Source organism: Genypterus blacodes, unplaced genomic scaffold, assembly GCF_046128005.1.
Source record: "Genypterus blacodes isolate CSIRO-AG114 ecotype Tasmania unplaced genomic scaffold, CSIRO-AGI_Gbla_v1 ptg000131l_1, whole genome shotgun sequence".
In the NCBI taxonomy this organism is placed as follows: Eukaryota; Metazoa; Chordata; class Actinopteri; order Ophidiiformes; family Ophidiidae; genus Genypterus; species Genypterus blacodes.
Genome location: NW_027466933.1, coordinates 1,977,386 through 2,003,137, shown reverse-complemented (window position 1 = coordinate 2,003,137; position 25,752 = coordinate 1,977,386). Strand labels below are relative to the sequence as shown.

Below are 25,752 nucleotides of genomic sequence, written 5' to 3'. Positions count from 1 at the left end.
TCGGCCCAGTGATGTTACAGGAGGTTGGGCAAGAGGCGAGCTCTAGCCATCACCATGAACTAAGGACGAGGTGAATGGCAGCACGTCGGAGAGCAGCTCCCTCTTCTTCACCTCGCCGCACCTCACCTGCGATGACTGCGTGGTCATATTAAGCCTTTTTATAAGTAGTTATTATGGGATTTGAACTTTTCCTTTTCCTGTTGTTGTACTTGTACTAAAGAAATGTTTAGTCCACAATTATAAACTTATTTAAACCTAAAGTGGTTTGAATGTTCCCTCCATGTAATAGTTATAATCACTAAATAAATGTAGTTGTGTAACAGTCCAGTTCATGCCACTTTAAACCATGTGGCAGGATATGCTAGTAGTAACAACTGTGCTACTTAATGAATTAAACACTGTCCCTGCAATACAACAAACAATTGGCATTGGCTTGGCAGCAGCACGGACGAAGAATAGTGTCCAGAGTATCGATTAAGTGGAGCAGAACCAAGTCAAAAGCCAACACGGGCTCATGACCACAAGGGGGCGACGTTGTCCACACAATTCAGAGCAAAACCAACTGACCGCATCTGGACCGCAGGCAGGAAGCCATCTGATTACTGAAAGTCTCAGCTGATGTTGATACCGTATATGTTCGATCGATCGTTTTAGGTTGTGGGATCGATCGTCATTGAAGGGGAAATTCCTGTAAAATTGATCTCCCCGTCGGGGAATCGAACCCCGGTCTTCCGCGTGACAGGCGGAGATACTGTCCACTATACTAACGAGGAAGGCTGGTGTGGTGGTCGTTGTCAAACTCTTTCACATAGAGAGGAAAGGAGTTTACTTAGTATTTCCCCGTGCCTTCTTGTGCCTTCCCTGTGCAGGTAAGTTTTGGAGGCCTGGTCAGTGGCGTCTGTGCTACTGAAGAGTTCCACAAGGGGGCGATACAACCTCGGTAGATGAGCGTGTGAAACATGGCGGTTTAATTAAGAAGGTTCTTCACTGTGAACACAAGCTTCCTCTTCCTCCTCTTGTGTCTGTCTTCTCTTCTCTCTCCTGTCTCCTGGTCAAAAACAGATCAGATGCTCAGTAACATCTCATGTTTGTACTTTATGCTTATGGATCAGACTTCCATGGGAATAAAGAATGATGTCATGTAGTGAGCATAACGACGTTTCAGTGCACAATTAAAGTCACATTTAGTTTGTGTGTGTGTGGAGGAATTTCCTTTGCGGTGGACCTCCATCCGGAAGGTCAGAGGTCACACAGCCACAATGCAGCAGCCCCGCCACTGTGAGGGTCTGTGTGTCTGTGTGCAGATTTAAGGGCATGAACCAAAGACCTTTGTCTGCAGAGAGGTCATCCTCAGTGTTCCTGCATTGGATTGGAGCAGTTTGAATGATTTAAGATGATTGTATTTCACTTTTACACATTTAATCGTAAAGAAAAGAGAACATAATAAAGGGAAATATTTGAAATAAAGAAAATGAAAGTAGTCAATTTTACTGTTTAGAACAATAAGACTGATTAAGTAATTTAATGAAATGACTTGTGTGTGAGTGTGTGAGTGTTTTAGTTCAGTGCCTGAAAAATCAACTTTTAAAGATTCCACATGGAGTGGCAGATGGTCACATAAAAAGTTTCAGAACTGCTGCATGACATAATATCTCATTGCATATCAAATAAGCATACACACTCACACACGCACACACACACACACACACTCACACACACAGGGGGATGAAAGGGCCTTTTGTGGCTGTAGGTCGTCCCTATTGACCAGTAGATGTGTGAGTAGAGTCCGAGTCTGGCTTTCCCACAGTCCCTCTGTCCACTCACGGCTTAATACCCTCAGTCAACAATAGACGTGTGCCACGGGTGAACAAGCGGGAAGACTGAGCACCCAAAGGCCCACAGCCAGGGCCAGCGGGAAGACTTCAAGAGTTTCATTTCCCAAGAATTTTTCATAAATGATTCATATTCATCCTCATTTGAAATATAGTGTTCATGAAATGTCTGCAAACGAAACGTAAACAATCAGAAACAAAACACAGAAGTGGAAGTGGTTATCATTCTATCTATCTATCTATTTCTGGTGACTTTTAGGCAACTGTGACATTTTTATCAGTCATGCATGTGCCTGGGACTGAACCCCATCAGCTGAGGTCTGTATTTTTAATTAGATCCATCTCATGTGGTCTGATTTCAATAAAGCGCCCCCTAGAGACTGTTTGAGTCACATGACCACTCATGAATGCAGTAGACTGGAATGGATTCATCACAATTTCAATAATATCGCACTTTATCATATAACTCATCGCAAATGTTGTGGTTAAGTGAGTTTCTGCGGTTAATTGCAATGTGTTATTGATATCTTGAGAAGATCACACTGACAAATTGAAAAGTGTGGCTGCTATCAGTCCATGCATGTAATCTCTAGGAACCAGGCTATTGCTGTTAACACATTTTCCCATGATGCCACAGATGTGATGATCCCAGAGTCCTGCTTCAATATTCCCTGGATGCCCATCAGGTATCACCGCCTGTGTCCCCTGTGGACCTGGAGTGGGACAGATAAGAGACCATCAGATAAGAGCTTGACAGCCTCTAATTCACAGTCTGATTGATGTTTTTATCTCTCCTGCTCAGTCTGCGGCCGCTCCACCTCTCTGTTATTGATGCATTTTCTCATTGATGCAAACCGCAGCTTCACCTCTTGTTATGGTAATGTGACACTATAAGAGGAGCTGCTCCTCCAGTCACATCAGAGCAGAAGCATCCACAGAAGGAGCTGATCACTTCACCTGAAACACACATGGCTCCCTGCTCATCCAAACACTCCTGGCTTCCTATCAAGAAACTTGAGAAGGACAACATGAGGGTGAGTCCTTTTGATACAGTTATAAATGAAGTTAGTGATGTAGAATGTAAATTCTCTTCTTGTGCTTACTCACTTGTTTCCTCTTCCTCAGTTAAGAAAGCCTCTGGTGGAGAAAATGCGCAGAGATCGCATCAACACCTGCATCGAGCAACTCAAGCTCATCCTGGAGAAGGAGTTCCACCAGCAGGAGCCCAACTCCAAGCTGGAGAAAGCCGACATCCTGGAGATGACCGTGAGCTTCCTGAGGCAGCAGCTGCAGCCTGGCCCCAGTCAGAGGGACTACAGCCGAGGCTACTCTCAGTGCTGGACGGACTCTCTGCACTTCCTCTCTGCGAGCTCCAACGCTGAGGACTCCGTCTCCCCACTGCAGAGCCTCCAGCAGCAGGAGCAGCAGCTCCACCAGGCCCAAAGAACCAGGAGCTCCTCCCCAGTCTGCTCCACCCTCAGGCCCCTCACCCTGCAGGACAGCAGCAGCAAAGGGCCTGTGTGGAGGCCCTGGTAGAGACTCAGACTAACAGACTCTCTGAACCCTGAGGGGACTCAGACGCTCCCTCACTGAGCGGGACGTTGTTTCTCCTTCTTTCATCATATTGATGAGACGATGTGTGTATCAGGTATCCTGTCCTGTACTGGAGATCTCTCAGCACAGACGTGCAGAATGCTTTTTCTAGTAACTCATTCTATTTACTCCTCACACTGGGGCTTGTTTCATTATTTTAGACTAACAATGTTAGTGGTTATAAATGTATTTACTGAGTGAAGCTGCTTTGGTATTAAAGATTTATGTCACAATGAATCTCAATGTAGTTATTTAGTAGAAGTTTATAGATCCTACATGTTGTGACTTATTTGACTGCACATTGCATGTAAACAATGACAACAATTTGAATTCAGTCTCAAATGTCTGTAAAACATTAAGTCAAAAGTTGATATCTTTGCTTTCGTCACTGTTTAATAAACATATTTCTAGATTTCTGTCTAAACTGTGTTTGACTCATGGATCTGTTTCACACACTCAGAATGTGTTGTTTCAGTAACATGACCTCAGAGTTAATTATTGTAATTTAGTGAGATGCTTGTTAAATGTTTCCGAATTAGTAATGTTGAAGTACACAAGGAAAATGCGTTAGGAAGAATAATGATAAACTGGTGATCATAACCGTTTACCAAAGACATCCTGGTGCCTGTTGCTACATGACCTCTGCTGACATCACATGACCTCACAGGCAAGACAAACTGTGTCAGAGTGGAGAACTGGATTCATGTTCGGGTAGTAACACTGACTTCATTTCATCAGCTTACTATAAAAACATTTTCAAGTTTCTATGACGACACACACATTTATGTTGTTTTTTATGATTGTAGTTTTTATTAATTGTCTTACAAAGTACGGCTGAGTTTTAAGAGCAAGAGAATGTGACAGCGACACAGCAATAGCAACATCACATCTCAAGGGACAAACATGGACACACACACACACGCTCATGCACACACACAATCATGATCATCATCTTCATCATTCATAACTTTAAACATTTGGCATAGTTAAATCAAAACAGGAGAAATATTCTCAAAGACAGCTGTCAGTAAATGTCAGTATACACAAACATCAAGCAAACAAACATGAACTCCACTGGAGTAAAGAATCACTTAACAATACATCCGAGACTTGACAACATCAATCAAAAGCAGTTTCCAGTTTAAAGACAGTGGAGACAAACATATGAGATCAAAACTAAAGTCAAACAGGAACATCTTAAAAAAAAGTGAGAGCCGTCGCTTTAAGTACAACTACGTGTCCATCAATGTGATGAGACTTCAACCCAACACCTAATGCACATTTCCTACACAGTGAGGGAGCATCTGAGTCCCCTCAGGGTTCAGAGAGTCTGTTAGTCTGAGTCTCTACCAGGGCCTCCACACAGGCCCTTTGCTGCTGCTGTCCTGCAGCGTTAGGGGCTTGAGGGTGGAGCAGACTGGGGAGGAGCTCCTGGTTCTTTGGGCCTGGTGGAGCTGCTGCTCCTGCTGCTGGAGGCTCTGCAGTGGGGAGACGAAGTCCTCGGCGTTGGAGCTCGCAGAGAGGAAGTGCAGAGAGTCCGTCCAGCACTGAGAGTAGCCTCGGCTGTAGTCCCTCTGACTGGGGCCAGGCTGCAGCTGCTGCCTCAGGAAGCTCACGGTCATCTCCAGGATGTCGGCTTTCTCCAGCTTGGAGTTGGGCTCCTGCTGGTGGAACTCCTTCTCCAGGATGAGCTTGAGTTGCTCGATGCAGGTGTTGATGCGATCTCTGCGCATTTTCTCCACCAGAGGCTTTCTTAACTGAGGAAGAGAAGACAAGTGGGTAAGTTTGTGGTTCTCATCAGCGATACACAAATACAGGTAGACACTACACCAGACCTAAGATCTATAAAAGACTGGATTTGTTTTGTAAAAGCTATTTGTGTAATTTTTTGTCCTTCATACAAACTACTCAACTGATTTCCACGGGTTTAAGGTGGCAGCAAGTTTCAATTCAATCAGCACACGTTTCATAAAAACGAGTGGTTCAATATTTAAAAGTGCTGCAAAATCAGTAATAAATCAGAAATGCTACAAAAGCTACACTGATATCAACCACACAACCTAAACCCCTTCCGACCGAGGCTGCGCTCACCTTAATGTTGTCTTTCTCTGGGATCCTGATGTGAACAGAGTAGTTGGAGGAGCAGGGAGCCATGTCTGTGTGAGGTAAAGTTAGTAGCTCCTTCTGGGTGACAGCAGTGTTTAGATCTGACCCTGAGCAGAGGAGCAGCTCCTGTTTTATACCCAAGCATTAGCATAACAAAGCCATGTGGTGCAGACCAGGCTGGGGTTCCCACACTCTGAGAGCAGTGGGGCTCCCAGGACAACAATAGCAGACACGTCCATAATAACTCATGGCTAAGTGTCAGTGCACGGGAGGTTTCCCAAGATAAGCAACAGGTAATTAACCCTGAAGGTTATCTGGAGCTCCATCATACACAGGGAATCGGAATTAAACCGATCTGGAATGAAAAATGTGGAAGTGTGAATCTTCAAAGGTGCCATCAGCCGCTAAGAGCCAAATGCTGATCTGCAATAAGACAATATAAGTTGAAGCCTTTCATGGCCTCTCAAAGGACAACTGTGTTTCCTCCTTAAAGCAGCGCCGGGGGCATTTGGATGAATGAAAACGTGTTTGGATCAATGTTTACATTATAATTGACTTTTTACAAATTTGGTCACAGCGTCAAAGTGAAATGAACAGAGGAAGATTACAAACGATAATGAGTCACAGAGTAGAGAAGAACATTAAGGATATAACACTGAGCAGTTTAAAACATAAAAATAAAACAAAACATATCAACAGGCTGCAGCTAGACACCATGTACACTTTCAACCTGTTGCTTCCACTGTAAATTAAAAGTCTGAGTGTAAACGAATGAATTGAGCGATACAAATGAAGTAACATAATAACATAAGCTATAAATATGAACGTTTTTAAATCATATTATTGTTGTTATTAATACTCCGATCGGTTTATCTTATGTTGACTTTGAGGTGATGACGTAAAAACGGCAACATCTCCCTCTGAAATGTAAACATACTGAAATAGATCTCAGACAGTGAACGCAGCACGACAGTGTGCGGAAGTTGCGCCTCCGTGGGTTCGTTTCCCTCCCGCGTGCTCCGGTGCTGAGGCGTGAACGTGGGAGCGGCGCGTGAGCGTGGGAGCAGTCAACGAGTTAACGAGCTGATGGGACCACGCGGCACGGGGCCCAGGCGCGTGTCTCTCAGGTGCGACTTCCGGCATGTGGCGCAAGTGGCGCATGTGGCTCGCGCATCAAAGGGCAGCGCGGTGCAATTAAACTCGCGCGACAAACGGCCTCCAATTACCAGCGTGTGTGTGAGTCAACGTGTGAGAGAGAGAGTGTGTGTGTTTACTTCACTGTGCTGTTTCCTTTATGAGCTCAGACATTGTAAAGGTGATTTCACTGCACGTGTTCAACTCCCTAAAATACCCATAATGTGTCAACAACTCCTATGATGTCATCGTTTCATATAACACAGGTGGACAGCAGGTTAGACTCACGTTAGGTTAAAGCTCCTGCCCTTGCCCTTGAGCAAGGCTTTAGGCTGCAGAGTCGCTGCACTGTGGCTGCTGTGATAGTTACAATGAGTCAGATTCCACTCTTGGAAACACCCCTGGAAAATACTCAGTGTGCTTGGTAGTGATGCCCGGCCCTGTTAACAAGAGAAATTGACTTGTTGATTATTATGATAGATATTTCCAACTGAAATGAGTCCTCGTTCTTATCTGCGTTAGTCACACTCAGTGTGTGAGTCGTGCTGAGAAGCTGTCATCACGATGGCCGCCTGTGGTCTGTCCTCCCCCCGGGGTCCCGCAGCCTCTCGCTGGACGCACCGCGCCTCGTTAGTGTCAAGTTAATGGCATTAGTGGCGAGCTGGCAGCGAGCCTCTGAGGGCCCCCGTCGCTCGCTGGCCCCAGATGTGACGCCGGCCCTGTGGGTCGGGTGTGAGTCCTGCCGACCGGCCGGTTTCCCACCAGTACCCAACAAACATCAGGCTGAATGAGCCGGCCGCTCCTCGGCGCTCCGCTGGGAATGTTAATTGATCTTTTGTGGAGGGGACAAACAGAAACTCAGTGTGCGGATCCATCTGGGAAAAATCAAGTGGAGCGGCTCCAGAGGCCGTCTGCCTTTAGTCCGTGTCCACTGTTTACTTTTACATTTAATGCAGCTTGTGACGTCTCTGTTGTCCCGTCCGAAGCAGTCTAGTTGATCGCCATGCCAACCAGCGCCAGCCAGAGGGAAATGGACATGACAGCAAAGAATAAACATCACTTTGTCCTCACTTTCTTTGGTGTTATTAAGAATCAGAATCAAGTTCACCCAGGTTTCCTCTGATGTAAAAGCAATCTGACTCCAGCTCATCATATTTGGATTCTGGATATAAAAACACAAACAAAACTGTATTATTTATGTTTTTACAGCAGAACTTATGATGCTTTGTGACTTTTTAACTTTTATATTTACGTTATTTAGCTTTTGTCTCTTTTTGTTATGTTTCACATCCGTCCCTGTGTCTCTATTGTCTCTCTGTGTATACTCGCTGTCTCAAAGTCTCCAAATAAAGGAGGACTGTAAGAGAAACTCCCTCGGCTGCTTTCATGCTCTCCTCTCTATTGACTTCATTGTGGGCACGTTGGTGTGAATCTGTGCCTCCTCCTGAACGCTTGTGTCCCTACGCATGGCTGCTGGGGGCTTTTGTCTCCGTGTGTGTGCGTGTGTGTGTGTGTGTGTGTGTGTGTGTGTGTGTGTGAAGACGAGCGACCCACCCACCCACCCACAGGCAGCTCTGAATTCCTGCCATAAAGTCTCGTCCGCCGCTCAGACCTGCGGCGGGGCAGAGCGCCTTCCCATCAGCCATCTCTCTGTGAGTTTGGTATCTCCCGTTTCCCACACTCTCTGCCTATTCACCGGCCTCCAGACGGGGACAATGGAAGTGTGTCTTGTTACACATCACATTAGCCACGGTGTTTGATCTCTTGTTTGGGGGGTTAGGGTAGGGGGGGCAGCCTCAGCTAGACCATCTGGCCTGGCCCAGCAGACCCTGAGAAACTCCCAGGCACGCCGCATTCCCCTGCAACTTTTACACACACTACATAGTTGTGAACGACTTTGGCGGCACTTGGTGATAGAATTCAGACGCTGAGCAGTGAGGAGACACACGGTGACACACAGCCACTCTAAGCCAAACTGAGATTTGACTAAATTTCATGCGATTCTATTCGCGTTTAAGTCTCTGAAATAGTTTTTTGTTAATTGTATCTGGAGACTTGACTTGAATTGATTCACCTCTGACCTTTGACCCGCCTCCTCTATATGTAGTCATGGATCTCCATCCTGTAGTCTGTGCGATGTCGCCTCAGAACGTCAAGTAGCTGAGAGAATGTTGTACAGGTGTACATGCAGGGTGTCGTGAGGACAAATAGTAGAAGAAGAACATGGATGTGACGAGGTGTTAGCATCATTACATCACAGGCTGAGGTTCACTGGACTGCAACATGTCTCAACATGTCCACAGATGGACAGAGGAGCCGTTTCCCTTTTCCTCCATGGAATTCTATCAGTATTTAAGATCTGTGATCATCTTCCTCCTTCTATCTCACAGTTAGACTTCAAAATGTGAACATTAACGTTCATGATGAGTCTTACATGATGTGAATGTGTTTATGTTTTAGCAGATCAAAAGTGATAGTTTAGTGACATGTTGGACGCCCAGGAATCAAACCTCTTCACTTCTATCAAAACGCTCCTGCCAGTGTGCCCATGAGCAATGAACCTACAGTGAAGTTTCTGTGTGTTCTCACAGGTGTGTGTGAGCTTTTGTGTGTTGTTCCTCTGCTGAGCCTCAGTGCAACTCGGCTCCACCTGTCACAGTGTGTTTACATGCAGGAGGACACTGACTTCCCTCTGATTCCACTCTGATTAATCTCCTTAATCAGAATGAAATCAAAGTTTTAAAGGGCTGAAGTTTTACTCACAGTAAGAAGAAAAAGCATCAACATAGTTTATATTTGCAAAACTTCATGAGAAGTTTTCCATTTATTTTTCAGACATCTGAACTCTTCACAGTGAAGAAGTAAACACGATTCTTTCAGCAAAGATGTGAACACATGATCCCTTTATGAAAGGGGAAGAACTTAGAGATGAAGAACATCTACTTAACATTCAAACTGAATAATCATCATGTTACAGTGATGTACTCACACACAGACAAGCCAAATAATGGTTACAATGTAGTCATAATAAAGTATAATCATAATTAGATTTACAGAGACATTAGATCCATTGGATCCATGGATGGGATGATGGATCAGTCGGTGATACACAGTATCAAAGGTATAAACAGTGTCACAGACACTTAAAGAGTTAAGACTCAGTCTGAGTCAAACAACTGCAGGAACTTTCAGAAATATTTGCATAACAAACATATTCAGATTTCCTGCAGGAACACACACTCCTGTTACTCAGAGTGTGTGAGCTGAACACACACAGTGTAAATACGAGAGAATCTAGTAGAATCTGAATCAAGTCAGTTCTTCCAGAGGAATCCAGTGAGCAGATCTGCTCTCCTGGGCTGAAGGATCACACTCCTTCCACTTAGTGTCCATGACGTTCACAGACGTGTTTGTCTTAATGAGGAGGAGACGGCGTCTCCGTCCTACCAGGGCCTCCACAGGCCGCCTCTGGCCGGGCTCAGGCCCTTACTGGAGCTGAGGTGGGAAACAGGTGAACCAGGAGGAGAGAGGCTGCTCCTGCTGGAAGGCTGCTGGTTCTGGAAGTGGCTGATGAGCCTCCTGTGGGCATGAGTCTGGACCTCACAGTGGGACAGGAAGCTGATGGCTTCCTGCACGCAGTGAGAGTAGCCGTCGCCGGCTGTCATCAATGCGGAGGTGGCGGCCTGGTGCTTCTGCTGCTGCCAGCACCTCATGTATGAGACGGCCATCTCCAGAATGTCGGCCTTCTCCTGCTTTGAGTCGGGCTGCTGCCGGAGGAACTCGGGGCCCAGCAGGGACTTGAGCTGCTCGATGCAGGTGTTGATGCGATCACGACGCAGTTTCTCCACCATCGGCTTTCTCAGCTGAGAGGGAAAAGAGGAAGAAAAACATTTAGTATACTTGAAATCAAAGTGTTCTACAGTGCATGAAGTGGGTCTCAACCTAACAGAGCTAAAGTTTGGAGTCTGTGTTTACCTTATGAGCAGGGGTCAGGTGGTCCTTGGAGTAGTTTGAGTGTCCAAACACAGTGGGTGCCATGGTTGCAGAGTCAGAGCGTTCCTGCCTGAGTGTCTCAGTGAAGAGCCAGTTGGATCTGTGCTGCCTCTGCCTCGGCCCTCTATTTATACGCCCACATCACCATATGAATGTGTGGGTCTTGGGCTTGTTGGAGTTTCTCACAGTCATCAGCCAATCAGAGCGCTGGGAAGGGCTTTGAGGAACGCAGGGCTGCCACATGCTCAATGAAGTGTTTATAGCCGTGGGGACAATGAGTGTGTCTCCGGGGAGCAGGTGGAGGAATAGACCGGCGGGAGAAAGAGAGCGGGGAGGGGCTGCGTAGGGGGGGGGGGGGGGGGGGGGGGTGGCGGGAGACTGACCCGCCGCTTGTGTGATCTGGGAAAGTGGTGACCCCAGAGGGAAGCACGCCGCTGGCTCATGTCATCTCCACCGCAACGTAATTGAGCACAAAGTGGTTCGGCCACCAGGCACACGTGGGTGTTAACAGAGGGCCAACACACAGAAGGGAGCAACATACAGCCACTTACACACACACACAGCCGGACACGCAGACGTTTCCTCATGCAACAGTTGGGAAAGTAGCAGATGATCACATTTGGGAGCAGATATGTGCTGGATGAGAGAGAGTGTGAGAATGTTGAGGTTTGTCTCCGCACAGCAGGACGCTTAAAGATCAAATAAGATAGATTAAGACATATATGATAAGATAAAGCTTGGTTGATCTCCACATTGAGCTCATTCGGGTTCCAGCATGTGACTCAACAAGCTGACAGACATACAAAATAAAAGATTTAAAAAAAGATGATTTCATAGATTTCATATTTTTATCTTGTGGCCCTTTGATGGGTCCTCAAGCCACGGGTTGGGAACCACTGATTGAACAACCCCATATTATAAAGCTGTCCTACTTGGATACTTGAAGTACAAATTTACTGCTAATTGTTTTGTAACCGTGGAGAGTTGTGGACATTAAGTTATTTGCAGTTTTGAGATTTTGACTTCAGGTTTATTTTCATCCATGAATGTTTGAAGTCGTAAACTGCATCCTGCTGGCTTCATCCACACACGCAGACAAACCTCCACATACCCATACACACTGCCACACTCTCACCTTTTCCCACCCTCACACACGCAGACACAGACACACACACAGCTGGCCGCCCTGCCTGCCTGCCGCTGGCCACGTCTCAGTCACACGCTCTCTTCCTGCCTCAGTGGAACGTGGGAGCCTCTGTGGTCCCGGGCTTCCCACACTTCACTGTTAATGACACTGAGGGCGGCTGCACAAAGGAAGTGTGCCCCATCCAACAAAGACGGAGTGACCAACACCCCGCCCCCCCCTCAGACACACACACACACACACACACACACACACACACACACACTCAGGGCTTCCAGGCTCACCATCTGGACAGATCGGACGCTATTGTCAGCCAATCAACCGTGGGAGACGCTCACCGTGAGAATTGGAGATGCTGAAATAGAGACAGAAAGTTAAAGAAGAAGAACAGGGAGTGTGTGTGTGCGTGTGTGTGCGTGTGTAACAAGTAGGGCGTGTGTGAGAGAATTTGGGGAAATTTTGGGTCTGAGTTTGTTGGTCCAAGTAATCTGAAGAAAAAGGGAAAGAAATTGAAGAGGATAAGTTAGAACAGAAGTAACGTGTGTGATGAAGAGACGATAAAATATAAGTGAGAACAAACAAACACACAAAATAAAACGAGACTCAGGACATGAAGCTCTGTAACTACTGTTTAAAGCCACAATCTGTGATCCGGGTGTAAACAGGAAGTACAGAGAAACATGACATCAAAGTTATTCTCGTTTTCCGATGCAACTAAAGATTTGTTGACACCAGTAGTGTGTGTAAACAGGCCTGTGTGTACAATGAGGATTATTCAGCACGTCTTTACTTGTGTGTGTGTGTGTGTGTGTGTGTGTGTGTGTGTTTGGCACATATTTACAGGTCCAGACATTGAGGATCTGGACTTAAACTATTCATTTAAGGCCACTAAATTGATTTCTGTCCTCTAATTTAACGTCTTAGTCAGCATTTCTCCTCATGTGGAGGTCCGTCTTCAACCTGCTGGACGTATTCAGGCAGATGTCTTCCTCCGTGTTCCCACCACATATCACTCCCTGCTCACACAATCACCAGGAGACTTCACATCAGGACAGCGAGGGGCCCCTCCCACCTGTTTGTTTGGATTGCGGCCATTGTGCCCCATGAATCCCACTAATTCATCTGCATCCCATTGTCATAACGGAGCTTTGCGATTGGCCGAACACTGTGAGAACCTGCGTGGCATCGAATCGACGCGAGAGATGCCGCGGATATATAAGCGGGTGATTGTCGGGTGGAGTTGTAAACCCTGAACGCCGCCCGACGCCCCACAAAAGGCCTGAACTGCGTCTGACAGTGGATCCATCATGAGGGACCAGCACACGAGGTGAGGACGGAGGAGAAAACTGTTCTGTGTCAGATCTTAAATATGTTTTGGTGAATGTTTGGTAAGGTCACCTCAGCTGTGACCCCTGCACTCGTGGTGATACAGGAATTTAACCTCTTATGTTGCCACTTTTCGTTAAGCATTTCTCACTTTGACTTTCCATCGTGTCCCTCATTAACCCCATATCTCCCCTCCGTCTTCTCCCCAGTATGTGTAAGATGCTGAGTTTGGAGAGGAAGTGCACAGACGGAGCAGCGAGGGTTCGCTCGGCCCTGGAACACCAAGTCGGCACCGGGATCTCCAGCTCCGACGTTTGGGACAGAACCATCTCCTTCTTCACAGTGAAGAAGGCGCTGCTCTTCCATAACGGATACACCAGATCCTCCAGAGAGGCCCTGAGGCTGTTTCCGTCCCCGGCTGAGGACGTGGCACCGCTCTGCTGCCAGTGAGGACACACACACACATGCCAACATGAGACTGTGTGTACCTACGAGCTCTGATGCACTGGACAAACTAATCGGCACTAAGTGGACACTATTTTTTAGAGATGAAGAATTTATTTTTTTTATTTTTGTAAAAGGAGCGATGTAGTTTCTCTCCAAAGTGTTTAAGGTGGAAATTTGTTTTTCCTTTGTAGCCACGACACTGTGATCTGATCCGGTCCATAAATGGGCCTTGAAATGTGCATTCTATGCCTTAAGCCTTAGTTCTGCTTGACCATGACGTCAAGGTTTGATGAAACTCAAAGCCATATTCCTTTATATAAAGGGGAACGTTTATGCCAATGCATAGTGTGATGTACATTTGGAAAATGAAAATGTTTGTAATTTCCTCTGTAGTGGAATGTATCACTGAGAGCCATGAGTGAATGTGCAATGATGAAATAAACTTCACACAAAGCTTCTGGATGATGGAGAGGTTCAGTGTGAAGGGGATCATCCAGTCTGCTCTGCTCCTCGACCAGAGAAGCACGGGAGAAGAGAGACACGTAGCTGCAAGTGTCCCACAGCACAACTTACAACAGAATATGGAGAAGCATAAAAGATAAAAGCACTATATTAAAGAGGTGTTATCCAGATGAAGTATGTATATGATGCTGAAAGTAAAACACAAATTCCCAAAGTAACTCGTAAATAAAGTGCTGTAAAAAACAGAAGAATGAAAAGTTACAAGCCACCATAATAGACATCGAGGTCATTTGAATAAAGAATCAGAAAGCTACAAACTGCAGTCAGACATTTTGTTTTCAGTGTTTTCTGGATGATCAACAGCAAACACTAATAAACCACAAAATTCTCTATTGTTATTGAAACCATTGGGGGTGGATTTAATCCATCAGTTAATGCTTCAACATACGTTTTCTTTAATCATCAGCTCATCTGGTATTTTTGCAACCTCCGCTGGAACGGACCACAAAAGCAGTGCCAACAGGATGACAAATACTGAATCTATATAAAGTATACTCTGCAGAGGATTTGATTGATGATTGATTTTGATTTTGGAACATTCTTTTTTACACAAATGATGTTCTCTATTGCTAAGTCCTTTTAAGCGATCATTTTTGGATAAACGATGTAAAACTTTGAAATGGTTTATTCAATTCAAAATTCAACTTTACTTTATACAGCGCCAATCGCAACAAACTATCTATTACTATTATCTATTACCTATTATCTATTACCTATTACTTAATCTTATGCAGTGACACTTGGTGCTCTTATTAGTTTTGTTTATTTAAATGGTGTGCAGGACCAAACCGGAGGTAAACAAGGGCTGTACGAATATTTTTTATCTACCTTTGTTGAACACACTTATTGTAAGTCGCTTTGGATAAAAGCGTCTGCTAAATGACCGTAATGTAATGTAATGTAATGTAATGTAATATTTCTTTCTATTTAGCGAAAAATTGGGAACGCTTCACGATATTGCGTGTCATCCTTGCGCCAGGGGCCATGCTAATCTTCTCTGTATCGTTCCAATTTTAGTATATGTGTTTCCGAAGACAACACAACGTGACCAAGCGAACTCTTTGAATAAATACTGGGATCGATAATCATACACCTTAGGTGCTGGTGTGAACGTCTGGAGCATGCCAGTGCTTGGGAAGACGTTTAAAAGCTTACTAATTACAATAATGACGCAATCCAAAATGATGAACTCACATCGTGATTTTCTTTAAACTAATAGTTATAATACATACGTGTTAGGAATCTAGGTCCAGTTTGACCTCGCGTGCTGTGGGCATTGTGGGAAATCTATGATAAGCATGCGTGACGTCAGCACCGACGGATGGACGGCTATGTGGGTAGGACACAAAATTATCATATGGAATACTACATTACTTAGACTATCATGTGATGTTTGATATTTACTCCATGCTGAGTTTAAAGTGGTTTAGTGCTGAGTCAATGACTCTAGGACGTACAACACGCCAAAGGAAGTGTAGTTGAGTACCTTCACATTGTGCAAAGCGGTCTTAGAGTGCCATCTAGCGTTGATGGCGCTGCACTTCCATGGAGTGACTTACTGGAATCAGAAAGTCCACACTAAACACACGGCGTGCTGTTCACTCAATTCTCACAATCCCAAAGCAGCGCATACTGGGTTAGTGTATGCACATTCGGTGCAATATTCAGGGGGACCCCCGTGCCACTCCCCCGGCGGCTAGCGTAGTAGCAATCGATCTTATCAGTGTGGTGAACCAAAACAAAGAAACGACAGATCAATTAAAATGCGACTGAAGTTGTGTTCTTCCCAAACTTGATGTGTGTTGTTGAAGAAGAATGGAGTGAACAAATACAAGTGTGATTGGTGATTATACATTGAAGAATAAAATGAATGACAGTGGTTACAATAGGTAAATTAATAGAGTATAACTACCTGTTGCCCGCAGCAATATAAGTTGTGACCATTGTAGAATAGTGTTGGTGTGAGTGCGTTTTTGAAGTCCTAATATACAGAGAAAACTTCACTTTTATGTTAGTAACGTCAGTGGCCAGTCTGCGCATGTGGGTAAGAGAAAATAATATTGGCCTCTATTGTTCCACAGAATACATGGATTTGTGCAAATGAGTTTTGCAAACATGTACAACAACTAGTAAAGTCGCAGCTGCTCCGAGTGTAGCGTCGCTCTTTCCCCCTGGCAGCTCCTCGGCTAACGCGCTAGCTGTTACGCAGTTGGGAGTGTGTGTGTGTGTACAATCGGGCACGACAGGCGGAGAAGCGATGATGCGGCCGTGCGAGTGTGTTTATAAAGTAATGGAGGAAGGAAATGAAGCTTCTGTTTAACACGTGTTATTCTTCAATCCAAGGATACGTAGTAAACCCTGGAAATAAGTCCATATCAGACAAGAGCAGCGTCCTCTGGTGGTTTGTATAGAGAAGCACACATTCCGGGTGAACCTGGTGCATTCACAGTATAGACGCTGAGATGAAGCGTCAAAACAAACTGATCAACAAAACCATTAATCAGAGAAGGTCTGAAGGATATATTTAGGTCTGTTTTATTGTTTAGACAGGTTTGATATTTGAATGCGACAAATGGGAGTCATTCACAAGTCCAAAGTTCACTTTGTCACCACTGCATGGCCTTATGGAAAGAAATAAAATCAATAACCTTTATTTGTCATTTTGCCTCCCTTTTGTCTTCCGAGGTTGATGAAAGAAACCTTACACACACAAACAAAAACAAAACTTCTTCTGCCGGTCACTCAAATTCCAGTTAGAACCTACAAACGGAGACCAAACATCAAAACAACCCCTGGGAAGAAAGGGACAAAGTGAGCTCAGCGGCTCCATGCTGAAACCGTCAGCAATTTTAAAAAGCCCCGACCACAAACAGACGCGTTAAACCAACAAACAAAGGAAAACGAGATAAAATCAAATGCCACTCTTAATATGTGGAGGGTCAAATCCCCAAGTTATCTCAACATTGCACCCCAAACAACGGGGAGGGAAAAGCAAAATAAATCCACTCAAATAGAATTCACAAGTTATTCCTATCAACCCAAGTAATGAATATTCTTTATTATGAAGTTTCTGATTTCCTTCTCGAAAACTTCTGCGATGTCCTTCAATGTCGGAACGATGGCGGAGCTTCAGGTTTGTTTGTAACAGTTGTGAATCAAAAACATCATTGGTGGTGTTAACAACCTCCCAACGGTCCAAAAACACACATCGGGAGACGCTGAGTTTTCAGTTGCAACGCTTGGTGAGACGCCTGAACGCTCCAACAGCATTGTGTTCATCGTGTTAAATACTATAGAGATGTTGCCAAAAGTGGATGAATTTCTTAAAACTACACATACGAGCTTCTGCTTTAGGTTAATTTGTCATATGAGGAGGGAGTGAGTAGGAAGCATGGGTGTGTACTGGGTGTGTGTGTGTGTGTGTGTGTGTGTGTGTGTGTCCCAGTGTTATATGGAGGGGCCGACATGTTTTGGCTGTTGGGGAGACGTCAGCCATCACGGAACAGAGTTCAACAGATCCTGCAGGAACACGTCGGGGTCGGGGATTTCAGAGAGGAGACCTGGGAAAAGAGACGAAAGGTCAAGATTAAAATAAAACAAAGTCAATTAAAATTAAGAGTAAATAAATGTGTGATAAGAGAAATAAAAAAAAATTATGTAAAATGTGTTTAAATCCCAGCCTGTGGAGCGTCTCCTCATACTGACCTACAACGTCGAAGAATTCCGAGGTGGATTCGGCAGGCATGAGTTCGTCCTGGAAGGACCTGAGCACGCGCTCTGACGCCTCAAAGATGGGCATGTCGTTGTGGCGGACATACTCCGCCAGTGAGAAAGACCAGCCGCCCTCTGTGTTACTGGTGGGAACTTTCTGCTCAGACGGGAAGACAGAGAAGAAGAGCACACAGATCAGTTAGAGAGTGCGTAAAGCATACACATAATTATTCTTTTGTGCAAGAAATGTGTGGTGGCAACATGCAGCGCAGTTTAGGAAAGAGTGTGTTTACCCTGAACATGTCGTAGACGAGATCCACCAGGCCCCAGAAGAGGAGGGGGGAGCGATAGACTGCATATTCCTTTGGTGCTTTATCTGTGAGTCTGATTTGAGAACGAATGAGCAAAGGATTCATTTAGAGGCAGGAAACAATTAAGCTTTGACAAACTTCACATGGAAAAGGGAGAGAAATGTCTTCCTTACTTGTTGGTGTAGACGGCTGAGACCTTGCGGGTGTGTGCGGTGATCAGCAGCCTTTGGAGGAACTGTATGCGACATGTCCTCCAGCGCTCGGGTGGCATGATGTGCATGGCCAGGGTGGTGAAGTAGTGCGACCCTTCCACATCATACGAGCTCTCCACCCATTTCTCACACGGCTGCTCCTGGAAGCTCTGCAGGTTCTTCTCCTCCCGGGTCGTCGCCCTCGTGCTGAAGTCGAGCCAAATGTGGGAAGAGGAGATTAAAAAGGTAAGAAATACAGTTGAATATTTCCCGCCCGTATCAGGGAGCGAATGATTGACTGAATCATCATTCATGGCAAACGTGTACGTACGTGTTGAGCACATAGAGCACAGTGTGGATAATGTAGGGGATGAGGTGGATGTTGCTCTCTCTGCCGCCTCCTCCTGTGTCCACACTGAACGATTGTTCCGTAGCAAAGCGGAGGAACAATAGTTTGGTGTCGTGGATGTTGAGCTGGTATGTGGGCTCCCGCTGGCCTGTGCACTCCTGCAGATATGTGTTGTGCCTGTGTGAGGGAGAACAATGAGTAAGGAATCCATCAGTGTGCGCCATGTGAAGGAAACTCAAACTGTATATGTGTATATGTGTATGTGTTGAAGTTGATGGTTGTGATGAAGGAATGATGTGTTTTTACCTTGCTAGGCATGTAGCAAAGGCAGATTCTGGTACATGTGGCCCCCACACAGGAAGCAGCCCATTGCACTTGGTGTTGGCGTTCTGGAGAGCAGCACTCTCCCACTCCTCTCGTCCGCGGGCCAGCCTGCTCAGGGCAAAGGGAAGACCCCAATGCTCAGAATGGAAAACTTCAAAATGATGAACAGATTGTGCAGAATGTGTGTTTGCTCCCACCTGACAGCTGCCAGGTGGCAGTCGTAGTGGACTATGTTAAAGTGCGACACAGTGCTGTAGCCCTGCTGCTTGCGAGGTTTGTTTTCAAAGTCCTCCAAGGACACACGCTTCGTGAAAGTGTAAATACCCAGAACTTTGGTTGGCTAATAAAAGAGAAAGACAAGAAAGACATTCAACATTGAAAGTGCCATTAATAATGTAGAAGAAACTATTGTACTTCAGAGAAAGAGAATTTATAATTTTGTACCTGGAACTTGTAACCTTCTCTGCAGATACAGCAGGTCAGGCCAGGTTCCTCGATCAGTTCCTCCATCTGCTTCAACAGCGACGTCTTCGTCACCACCTGACCTTTCTCATTGGTCTGGAAAAAGAAAAATGGTGATTTAGCAAACACAATCCAGCAGTGTAACAGACACACACATTAAAAAAGCCATGAAGAAGAGAGATGATGCTGCGTACCGTCATGCCCAGTGTTCCCAGAGCCTTTTGTCTCATGGCCATAGCCATTCTCTTCTTCTCAGATCTGGTTTCCCTGCGGGCTGCGTCGATCTTCAGGTTGACTTCGCTGTGCTCCCTCAGTGCCTCCAGGAGATTCTCTGCCAGCGTACCGATGCCTTCGTCACTGGATACCTGCTCCAGCTTGTGCAAGTTTGGTATAGAGTCTGTACCTATCAGCATCTGTAAAGAGGACAGAGACACACAGACATTTGGTTCTGGATCTTTCACTGTTCCAACATCGAAGGTGCAGCATTGGGTGTGGATGTTTTCTACAGATCAAAACAAGCTGGTTTACGTCACAACTATGCTTTTTAAATATACTGGCAAACAAGTAGTTGAACAAAGCTTTTGACAAAACTCATCATCACAAGGGAATTAAGCGAACAATCCTCACCTGTGTCGGAGGATGCTGGGTCGCCAAACCACGGAGCAATCTGAGAATCAACGGCAGTGCTGGTCGAGAGAGGAACTTCTTCCAGACATCAGCGTCCAGACTAATGAGAGTTCAGAACAAAGATAATGGTTCAACAGATTGATACATACACAGATGTTAGTACTTTAGGCTGCATGCAGGTGTGATGAACCCACTTTTTGGCATTGGGGATATGTTTCCTCATGTAGTCCAGAGCGCTCTGTGAGATGCCCTTCTGTAGAATCAGATCTTTCAGCTGGTGCCCATTGCTGTTATTTTTGATCCCAGCAGCGATTTTACAGAAGCAATCCAAAAACACCTTATCATCTGCACTGTGCTCCTCGTCGTACCTGAGGGACAGAGACGCGTCACATTTGCTTCATCACCACAGCGGCAGATGTTTCCACATATTTAAAACGTGGTTGTCCACCAACAAACATCCGTTCTGTAACACTCCAATTATGAACTTATTGGTAAGTGAAAGATGAGGGGCCTACTTGTCAAAGCTGCAACATGGTTTAAAACGTTCCACCAAGATCCTCATCTTCTCCTGTTCCCCAAATGACAGGTATGGGATGATCCGCAGCAGCCCCTGCTGAACGCTGGGGTTGGAGCGCACAAACGGGGTGTTGATCTGGTCTAACAGCATCACAAGCTGATCTTTATCTCCCGTCAGCAGCAGGTTCCCCTGGAAAATAGACAATACAGGTAAGAAGGCCTTTACTTATACCCACAATGCTGGGAGTACATCAAAGTGAATTTGCGGTCAGACCCTCACCTTGTCCTCTGAAATCTCTGCATTGGCTTCATCCAGAATGATCTCCATAATGCTCAGAACCTGCTCTGCTATAGAAGCACCACCACTGTCCTTACTCTCCTGCTCTGCCAACAATGCCTAAAGGAAAATAATATACATTGAAATTGGTGTGTTCCAATAAAACGCTACGCATGTGAAAATGATGAGGCATTTACCAGGTTGAGAGTTCCCAACATGACGTTGAGTGTGTTCATCTCTGGTTTGACCAGCTGCTGTCGGTTAATCTTCACCTTCACACAGTAACTGAACAACTTCAGCAAAACCTGCAGAGTTTGAGACAAAGCCACACGTTTCACCTCTGCACATGGAGTCCACTCCACAGAGATCAGATGCACACAGAAGAGGTCATAGTATTTAGGATCTTGTCGTGAAGAGGCTTTTAGCTTACGGTCAGCAGATGTCTTCCTTGTTTGAAGTCTTTGATTCCAGACAGCCGGTTAAGCATACACTCCAGTCCTCCACACTGAGCCATGACTCCTGCCATCTTGTACACCTCCTCATCATCTTCTTCCTCATCTGTGCAGTGTACAGGTGAGGTACAAGGGTTATTTTTTACAACAACATATCAGATGAGGGTTATAACAAAAACTGTGACAAGGATACAAAACAAGCCATGTTTGATTTAGAACAAACCAATAAATAAATGAATGCAGAGTCTGACCTGTGGTCGAGTCCAGTGACTCGATGAATTCCTCAGTGGCGTCTCCAAGCAGACCTCTCATACGATAAATGATTCTCATTGGCTCACCCTTCAAAAAAAGTATGTGCACGATTGAACCATCATAAACATTACATGTAAACATCTAATTCACACTCCACAATTCTGTCAGTGACTGTAATACTTTGAGATTTCTTTATAACTTCCTTTCATTCTTTCATGCACTGAAGTCTGTGAAGTCTCTCACCTCATTTGTTGGGCACCAGACTTTCTTGTAGACTTCTGCCACTGACAGATCCAAGCTGATGATTTTGTTGTTGACCAAAAGCTGAGGGAAACAAAATGGATGAAATTACTACCGAGTTTTAAAAGAGGACGTAAAACTGCATAGTTTTTAACAAGAGATAGACAAAGCTCAATGCATGATCCCTTTACCTCCATGCCACTGTCATCCTCCAGCAGTGCTACCAGGTCACAGTCCTGGCAGATCTTGTTCTTGATGTCCCGCATCAGAGGGCCAATGCCGGGCTCGTTGTTGTTGTAGGGGTTCCCTGGCATGCGTCCCTGGAGGAAGTCCTCCTGCTGAGGGTCTTTTTCCAGCGTCACAAAGAACTCTGTCACCTCATTCTCCTCCTACACACGGGATGAAGCAGAACACTCAAATCAATGTGATGGCAAATTCACAGCTACACTGACACTTCCAGTCGTTTGTTGTCCAAAAAGTTGCTCTGAAGCTTTTGTCATTTTAATGTATTAATGTCTCTGTCCCTTTGTCAATGTGTTCTATATGACTGAATGTACAGTCTTGTGGGAACTCTGCTTAAGAATTGACATATTAACTCACAGGATAGATGATACTGCACAGTCTCTCAAAGATGAACACAGGTGTCCGGTAGTCATCCAGGCTGTAACGCTTTGCAGTCTCTATGCACACCGCCATGAAGGCTTTGGTTTCAGATTCAGTTCCTATGGACAGCAAAGATACAACATTGTAACGTTTATATCAAATTCTATATTACCGTACTTCATTTCTCATGAATTCTATAGAGATTGTGCCAAATGTGAGTCAGTGCAGACCTGTCGTCATGTCCTCCAGCATCTCCAGCAGCATGTCCTGAGTCTCATCAATCAGTTTAGTGCGTTGCACCACCAACTTCCTGAGGCACAGGTAGCCGTTTAGCACTGTGCCGACCAACCTGCTCTTGAAATGACGCTTTATGGACTCAACCTCCACAAAGGAAGAGAGCAGTCCTGTAGGAGCACAGAAAACAGGTTCAATGTTTTAAGAAATACACTTATTATAAAGAACCAAACAAATCAATATCAACACTAAATAGGAGAATGAGCTGTACCAGTCAAACTCTTGAGGGCATAGCCTTGTTGCAGGTCTGTACTCAGCGTAGCTTCCTCCAAGGCCAAGAGATTGGCAATTTCCTAGACAGAAAGGTTTGGTTTTATTTGTGTATTGGGATGGATGCTGACAAATGAATAGTTTTGTTGGAATATTTTATAGGAGTATCTAGTTTCAGGAATTGAAAGGAATTACCTTGGTGATCAGGTTACCGATGTAGGGCAACACTCCACGGGCAGCCAGGTAAACCTTCCAGTGTGCCGGCTTGATCAACTTCTGGTACAGACCCAGGTACTCCACTGCACACTCTCCAGCCACACTCAGCTCATCCAAGTAACTGACGAACACACACAGGAAATAACATCAAAGCACAGGCAACTACCTTAAGTCTACACATTACATTTTCCAAATCTTGGTCTTCTTGATTAGGATCTTTGCTGTCTTGAGTAGCTCTTACCTGGTGAGCAGGTCCAGGACCTGTTGTTTGCGGCTGGGGATCGTGGTTAAAGCTTCCACAATAGTGCAAGCTGCTTGTCTGGCTGCCTGAGTGGCAGGAGTGAAAAGGACCTGCACCAAAAATAAATTGATTTATAAATTTCATATAGGCTGCATTAAGCATATAGGGGAAAGATAAGAAGTAAGAGTGACTGTAACCAGAGTAATGAATAATCCTGCTTCATGGTTTGCCTCCAGAGGATTATGGTAACAAGCAGCGGTGTCACAAATTGAGGGGAGGTGATATACCTGTCGCAGCCAGTTATTGTGGCTCAGCTTGAGGAGACGAGGGAAAAGGACTTCGCCTTTTCTGGACCTCATGAACTGCTTCCACTTCCACACATACTTCTCCAGCAAGTACTGCTTTCGCAACTCAGTCTTGTTCTGAGATTTAGACGCACTGTCCTGGCCTGCAGTCATCAAGATGAAACCAACAGTGAGTAGGCTTATATTTTCATTTGATTTCGTTTACTGTTATAATAGCTGCAACTGTGGATTTTGTCTGAGAAAACATCTTCTGATACACTTACATCTAGCTGGGAGACACTTTTTCCAGGCCTCATAAGATGCTTTTGGATCCTTCTTCAGCCAGAGTTGGGCCTGGGCGTGGATTTCATTGCTGTAAGGCTTAACTGTAGTCAGGGATTCCACAGCAGCATCCTTTAAACAGACATTATAGTCATTCACAAGAGAAAGGCTGATGATATTTGAAACTATTCTACACATTTAATAACATAATATTCTCCCTTCTTCATTTTCTAATTTAAATGATACAGTAATACAATACAATACAGAGAGAAAATAGGCTCTGGTATTTGTGAATTAGCTCCTGACAGCTGCTATTCACTGCTGTCTCCCCCCCCCCCGTGTAAAGCTGTGATTAAGTTCCAAACCTCTGAAGGATGTTAAGACACCATGAGGGTTTACCTTGTTCTTCTTGCTGGTGGGAGCAGGGGGCTTGATCAGTTTTTGCAAGATTCTCAGGCACATAAGAGTGATGTTCTCCACGACCACAGGTGTCTTTATATTCACTGACATGAGGAACAGGCTGAGCGCTAAGTGGACATAAGATACAATGCTATTAGAAACAGACCTCACCCACAATGACCGAACCAGACAGGATGTTGCACTCAAGAGGAGCTAAAAAAACCCAAGGGAGTATTTTGAACAGATGAAACTCGATAACAGTCTTACCACAACGCAATCGTAATTCCCAGCATCCTCCCTCTTTGGAAATGGAGTCTGTCAGGAGCAGCATCTCATACTGCAGATTACTAACCTGTTGGGAAAACAAAGACATGGTATCGAAATCAAAATAAAAAAACCCCAAACAACTGTTACAGCAACTGGATCTGCAAATCCATCTCTTCTACTTATAGTGGGACATAAACGGGACATACCAGGTCAGGGTTGGCCCAATGGCCCTTGAGGGCAGCAGACACCTTAGCAATGATGAGGTCATTCATCTGTTGAGTGGCATCTGGGTGATCTCTGCACCAGGATAACAAGGGAGGACACAACATAAATCAACTGTTTGCTCCTTAAATAGGAGGTCCGAGAACAAAGTGAAGAATTCAGGGAAAAAGCAACTATACCTGGTGAGGAGACAGACCAGCTGGCGCACTTCTTCCCTCATGGCTGCTGTGCCACGCCGCAAATTGTACTCAAAGAGCTCACGAATCAGACCCTGGAGGACTAGGATCTGCCGGAGGGCTGGGTTAGTGGCCAGTGCACGGAGCAGTGTGATGCAGTGACCGGTGACAGCTGAGGCACAACCATAGCATTTGGTGGAGGATGTGTGGCCACAGCCTAGCACAGACAGGGCTCGGTACTGACTGGCGGTGAAAGTGGGCTGGTGGCTGCTGCTGCTGCGGGATGACTTGGTGGCAGCCTCTCTCTGCTGGAGGTCGTACTCTAAGAGCTCTTTGCGGGAGGCGAGCACTTTCTGTAAGCAAAGAGAAGGGGAAATCCATCAACTTTACCACTGCAAGTGTCTGCCTCCTAAGTCTGCTGTTCAGCTACTTAGGTTAGAATTAACAGCTTAAAGTATAGCTCTGATAATAATCTATTGTTTAAAAAATAAAATGGTCAATGTGACAGGGGAAGTATAACATGTAGGAGCACCTATCATAAACAGCTTTTGGAAGTTGGAAAATCAAGCCATTCTCCCTACTCACCTGTATAATCTTGGAGAGTTCATCAAATGATGTCTTGCAGTCGCCGCTGTATTCTTGAGCCAGCTGCTGAATGTACCTGTTCACGTTGGCAGAAGATGCACCAAGACCCGCTGCTGCTCCAGGGTCATCCTGGGAGAAACCATGAATAAGAAATTAGATCAAAA

At 45.2% G+C, this 25,752-nt stretch overlaps 3 protein-coding genes, 2 non-coding genes and 1 pseudogene across 11 annotated transcripts in view; 1 reads left to right on the top strand and 5 right to left on the bottom strand.

Moving 5' to 3' along the window:
- Positions 1 to 701: 701 nt before the first annotated feature.
- trnad-guc (transfer RNA aspartic acid (anticodon GUC)) lies at positions 702 to 773 on the bottom strand. The gene has a single exon. It is a non-coding gene; the product is annotated as a tRNA-Asp (tRNA).
- Positions 774 to 2,800: 2,027 nt separating this feature from the next.
- Positions 2,801 to 3,368, top strand: LOC143010893 (transcription factor HES-5-like). Its single transcript, XM_076163480.1, has 2 exons — positions 2,801 to 2,866; positions 2,958 to 3,368. The coding sequence occupies exons 1-2, from the start codon at positions 2,801 to 2,803 to the stop codon at positions 3,366 to 3,368; spliced, it is 477 nt and encodes a 158-aa protein (XP_076019595.1).
- Positions 3,369 to 4,771: 1,403 nt separating this feature from the next.
- LOC143010890 (transcription factor HES-5-like) lies at positions 4,772 to 5,579 on the bottom strand. The gene is made up of 2 exons (XM_076163477.1): positions 5,517 to 5,579; positions 4,772 to 5,182 (listed from the first exon to the last, which is right to left on the bottom strand). Exons 1-2 carry the CDS (start codon positions 5,577 to 5,579, stop codon positions 4,772 to 4,774), a joined length of 474 nt encoding a protein of 157 aa, XP_076019592.1.
- A 4,529-nt stretch (positions 5,580 to 10,108) lies between these two features.
- Positions 10,109 to 10,806, bottom strand: LOC143010881 (transcription factor HES-5-like; annotated as a pseudogene).
- A 4,224-nt stretch (positions 10,807 to 15,030) lies between these two features.
- Positions 15,031 to 15,138, bottom strand: LOC143010904 (U6 spliceosomal RNA). The gene has a single exon (XR_012964873.1). It is a non-coding gene; the product is annotated as a U6 spliceosomal RNA (small nuclear RNA).
- A 1,471-nt stretch (positions 15,139 to 16,609) lies between these two features.
- The window catches only part of ubr4 (ubiquitin protein ligase E3 component n-recognin 4), a 37,348-nt gene continuing 28,205 nt past the window's right edge, over positions 16,610 to 25,752 (bottom strand). For all 7 annotated transcript variants that reach the window (XM_076163415.1, XM_076163418.1, XM_076163416.1 and 4 more), the window contains 30 exons: positions 25,589 to 25,717; positions 25,007 to 25,356; positions 24,812 to 24,902; positions 24,606 to 24,690; positions 24,339 to 24,466; positions 23,942 to 24,071; positions 23,661 to 23,821; positions 23,374 to 23,483; positions 23,112 to 23,253; positions 22,918 to 22,999; positions 22,643 to 22,816; positions 22,410 to 22,531; positions 22,001 to 22,198; positions 21,813 to 21,893; positions 21,569 to 21,656; positions 21,296 to 21,423; positions 21,063 to 21,170; positions 20,869 to 20,985; positions 20,588 to 20,778; positions 20,267 to 20,440; positions 20,073 to 20,172; positions 19,640 to 19,858; positions 19,428 to 19,541; positions 19,181 to 19,323; positions 18,966 to 19,091; positions 18,642 to 18,836; positions 18,293 to 18,517; positions 18,102 to 18,192; positions 17,803 to 17,965; positions 16,610 to 17,657 (listed from right to left, as the gene is read on the bottom strand). In XM_076163415.1, the coding sequence (XP_076019530.1) occupies positions 17,593 to 17,657; positions 17,803 to 17,965; positions 18,102 to 18,192; positions 18,293 to 18,517; positions 18,642 to 18,836; positions 18,966 to 19,091; positions 19,181 to 19,323; positions 19,428 to 19,541; positions 19,640 to 19,858; positions 20,073 to 20,172; positions 20,267 to 20,440; positions 20,588 to 20,778; positions 20,869 to 20,985; positions 21,063 to 21,170; positions 21,296 to 21,423; positions 21,569 to 21,656; positions 21,813 to 21,893; positions 22,001 to 22,198; positions 22,410 to 22,531; positions 22,643 to 22,816; positions 22,918 to 22,999; positions 23,112 to 23,253; positions 23,374 to 23,483; positions 23,661 to 23,821; positions 23,942 to 24,071; positions 24,339 to 24,466; positions 24,606 to 24,690; positions 24,812 to 24,902; positions 25,007 to 25,356; positions 25,589 to 25,717 (4,230 nt within the window). In that variant the 3' untranslated portion in view covers positions 16,610 to 17,592. The remainder of the gene's footprint in view (positions 17,658 to 17,802; positions 17,966 to 18,101; positions 18,193 to 18,292; positions 18,518 to 18,641; positions 18,837 to 18,965; positions 19,092 to 19,180; positions 19,324 to 19,427; positions 19,542 to 19,639; positions 19,859 to 20,072; positions 20,173 to 20,266; positions 20,441 to 20,587; positions 20,779 to 20,868; positions 20,986 to 21,062; positions 21,171 to 21,295; positions 21,424 to 21,568; positions 21,657 to 21,812; positions 21,894 to 22,000; positions 22,199 to 22,409; positions 22,532 to 22,642; positions 22,817 to 22,917; positions 23,000 to 23,111; positions 23,254 to 23,373; positions 23,484 to 23,660; positions 23,822 to 23,941; positions 24,072 to 24,338; positions 24,467 to 24,605; positions 24,691 to 24,811; positions 24,903 to 25,006; positions 25,357 to 25,588; positions 25,718 to 25,752) is intronic.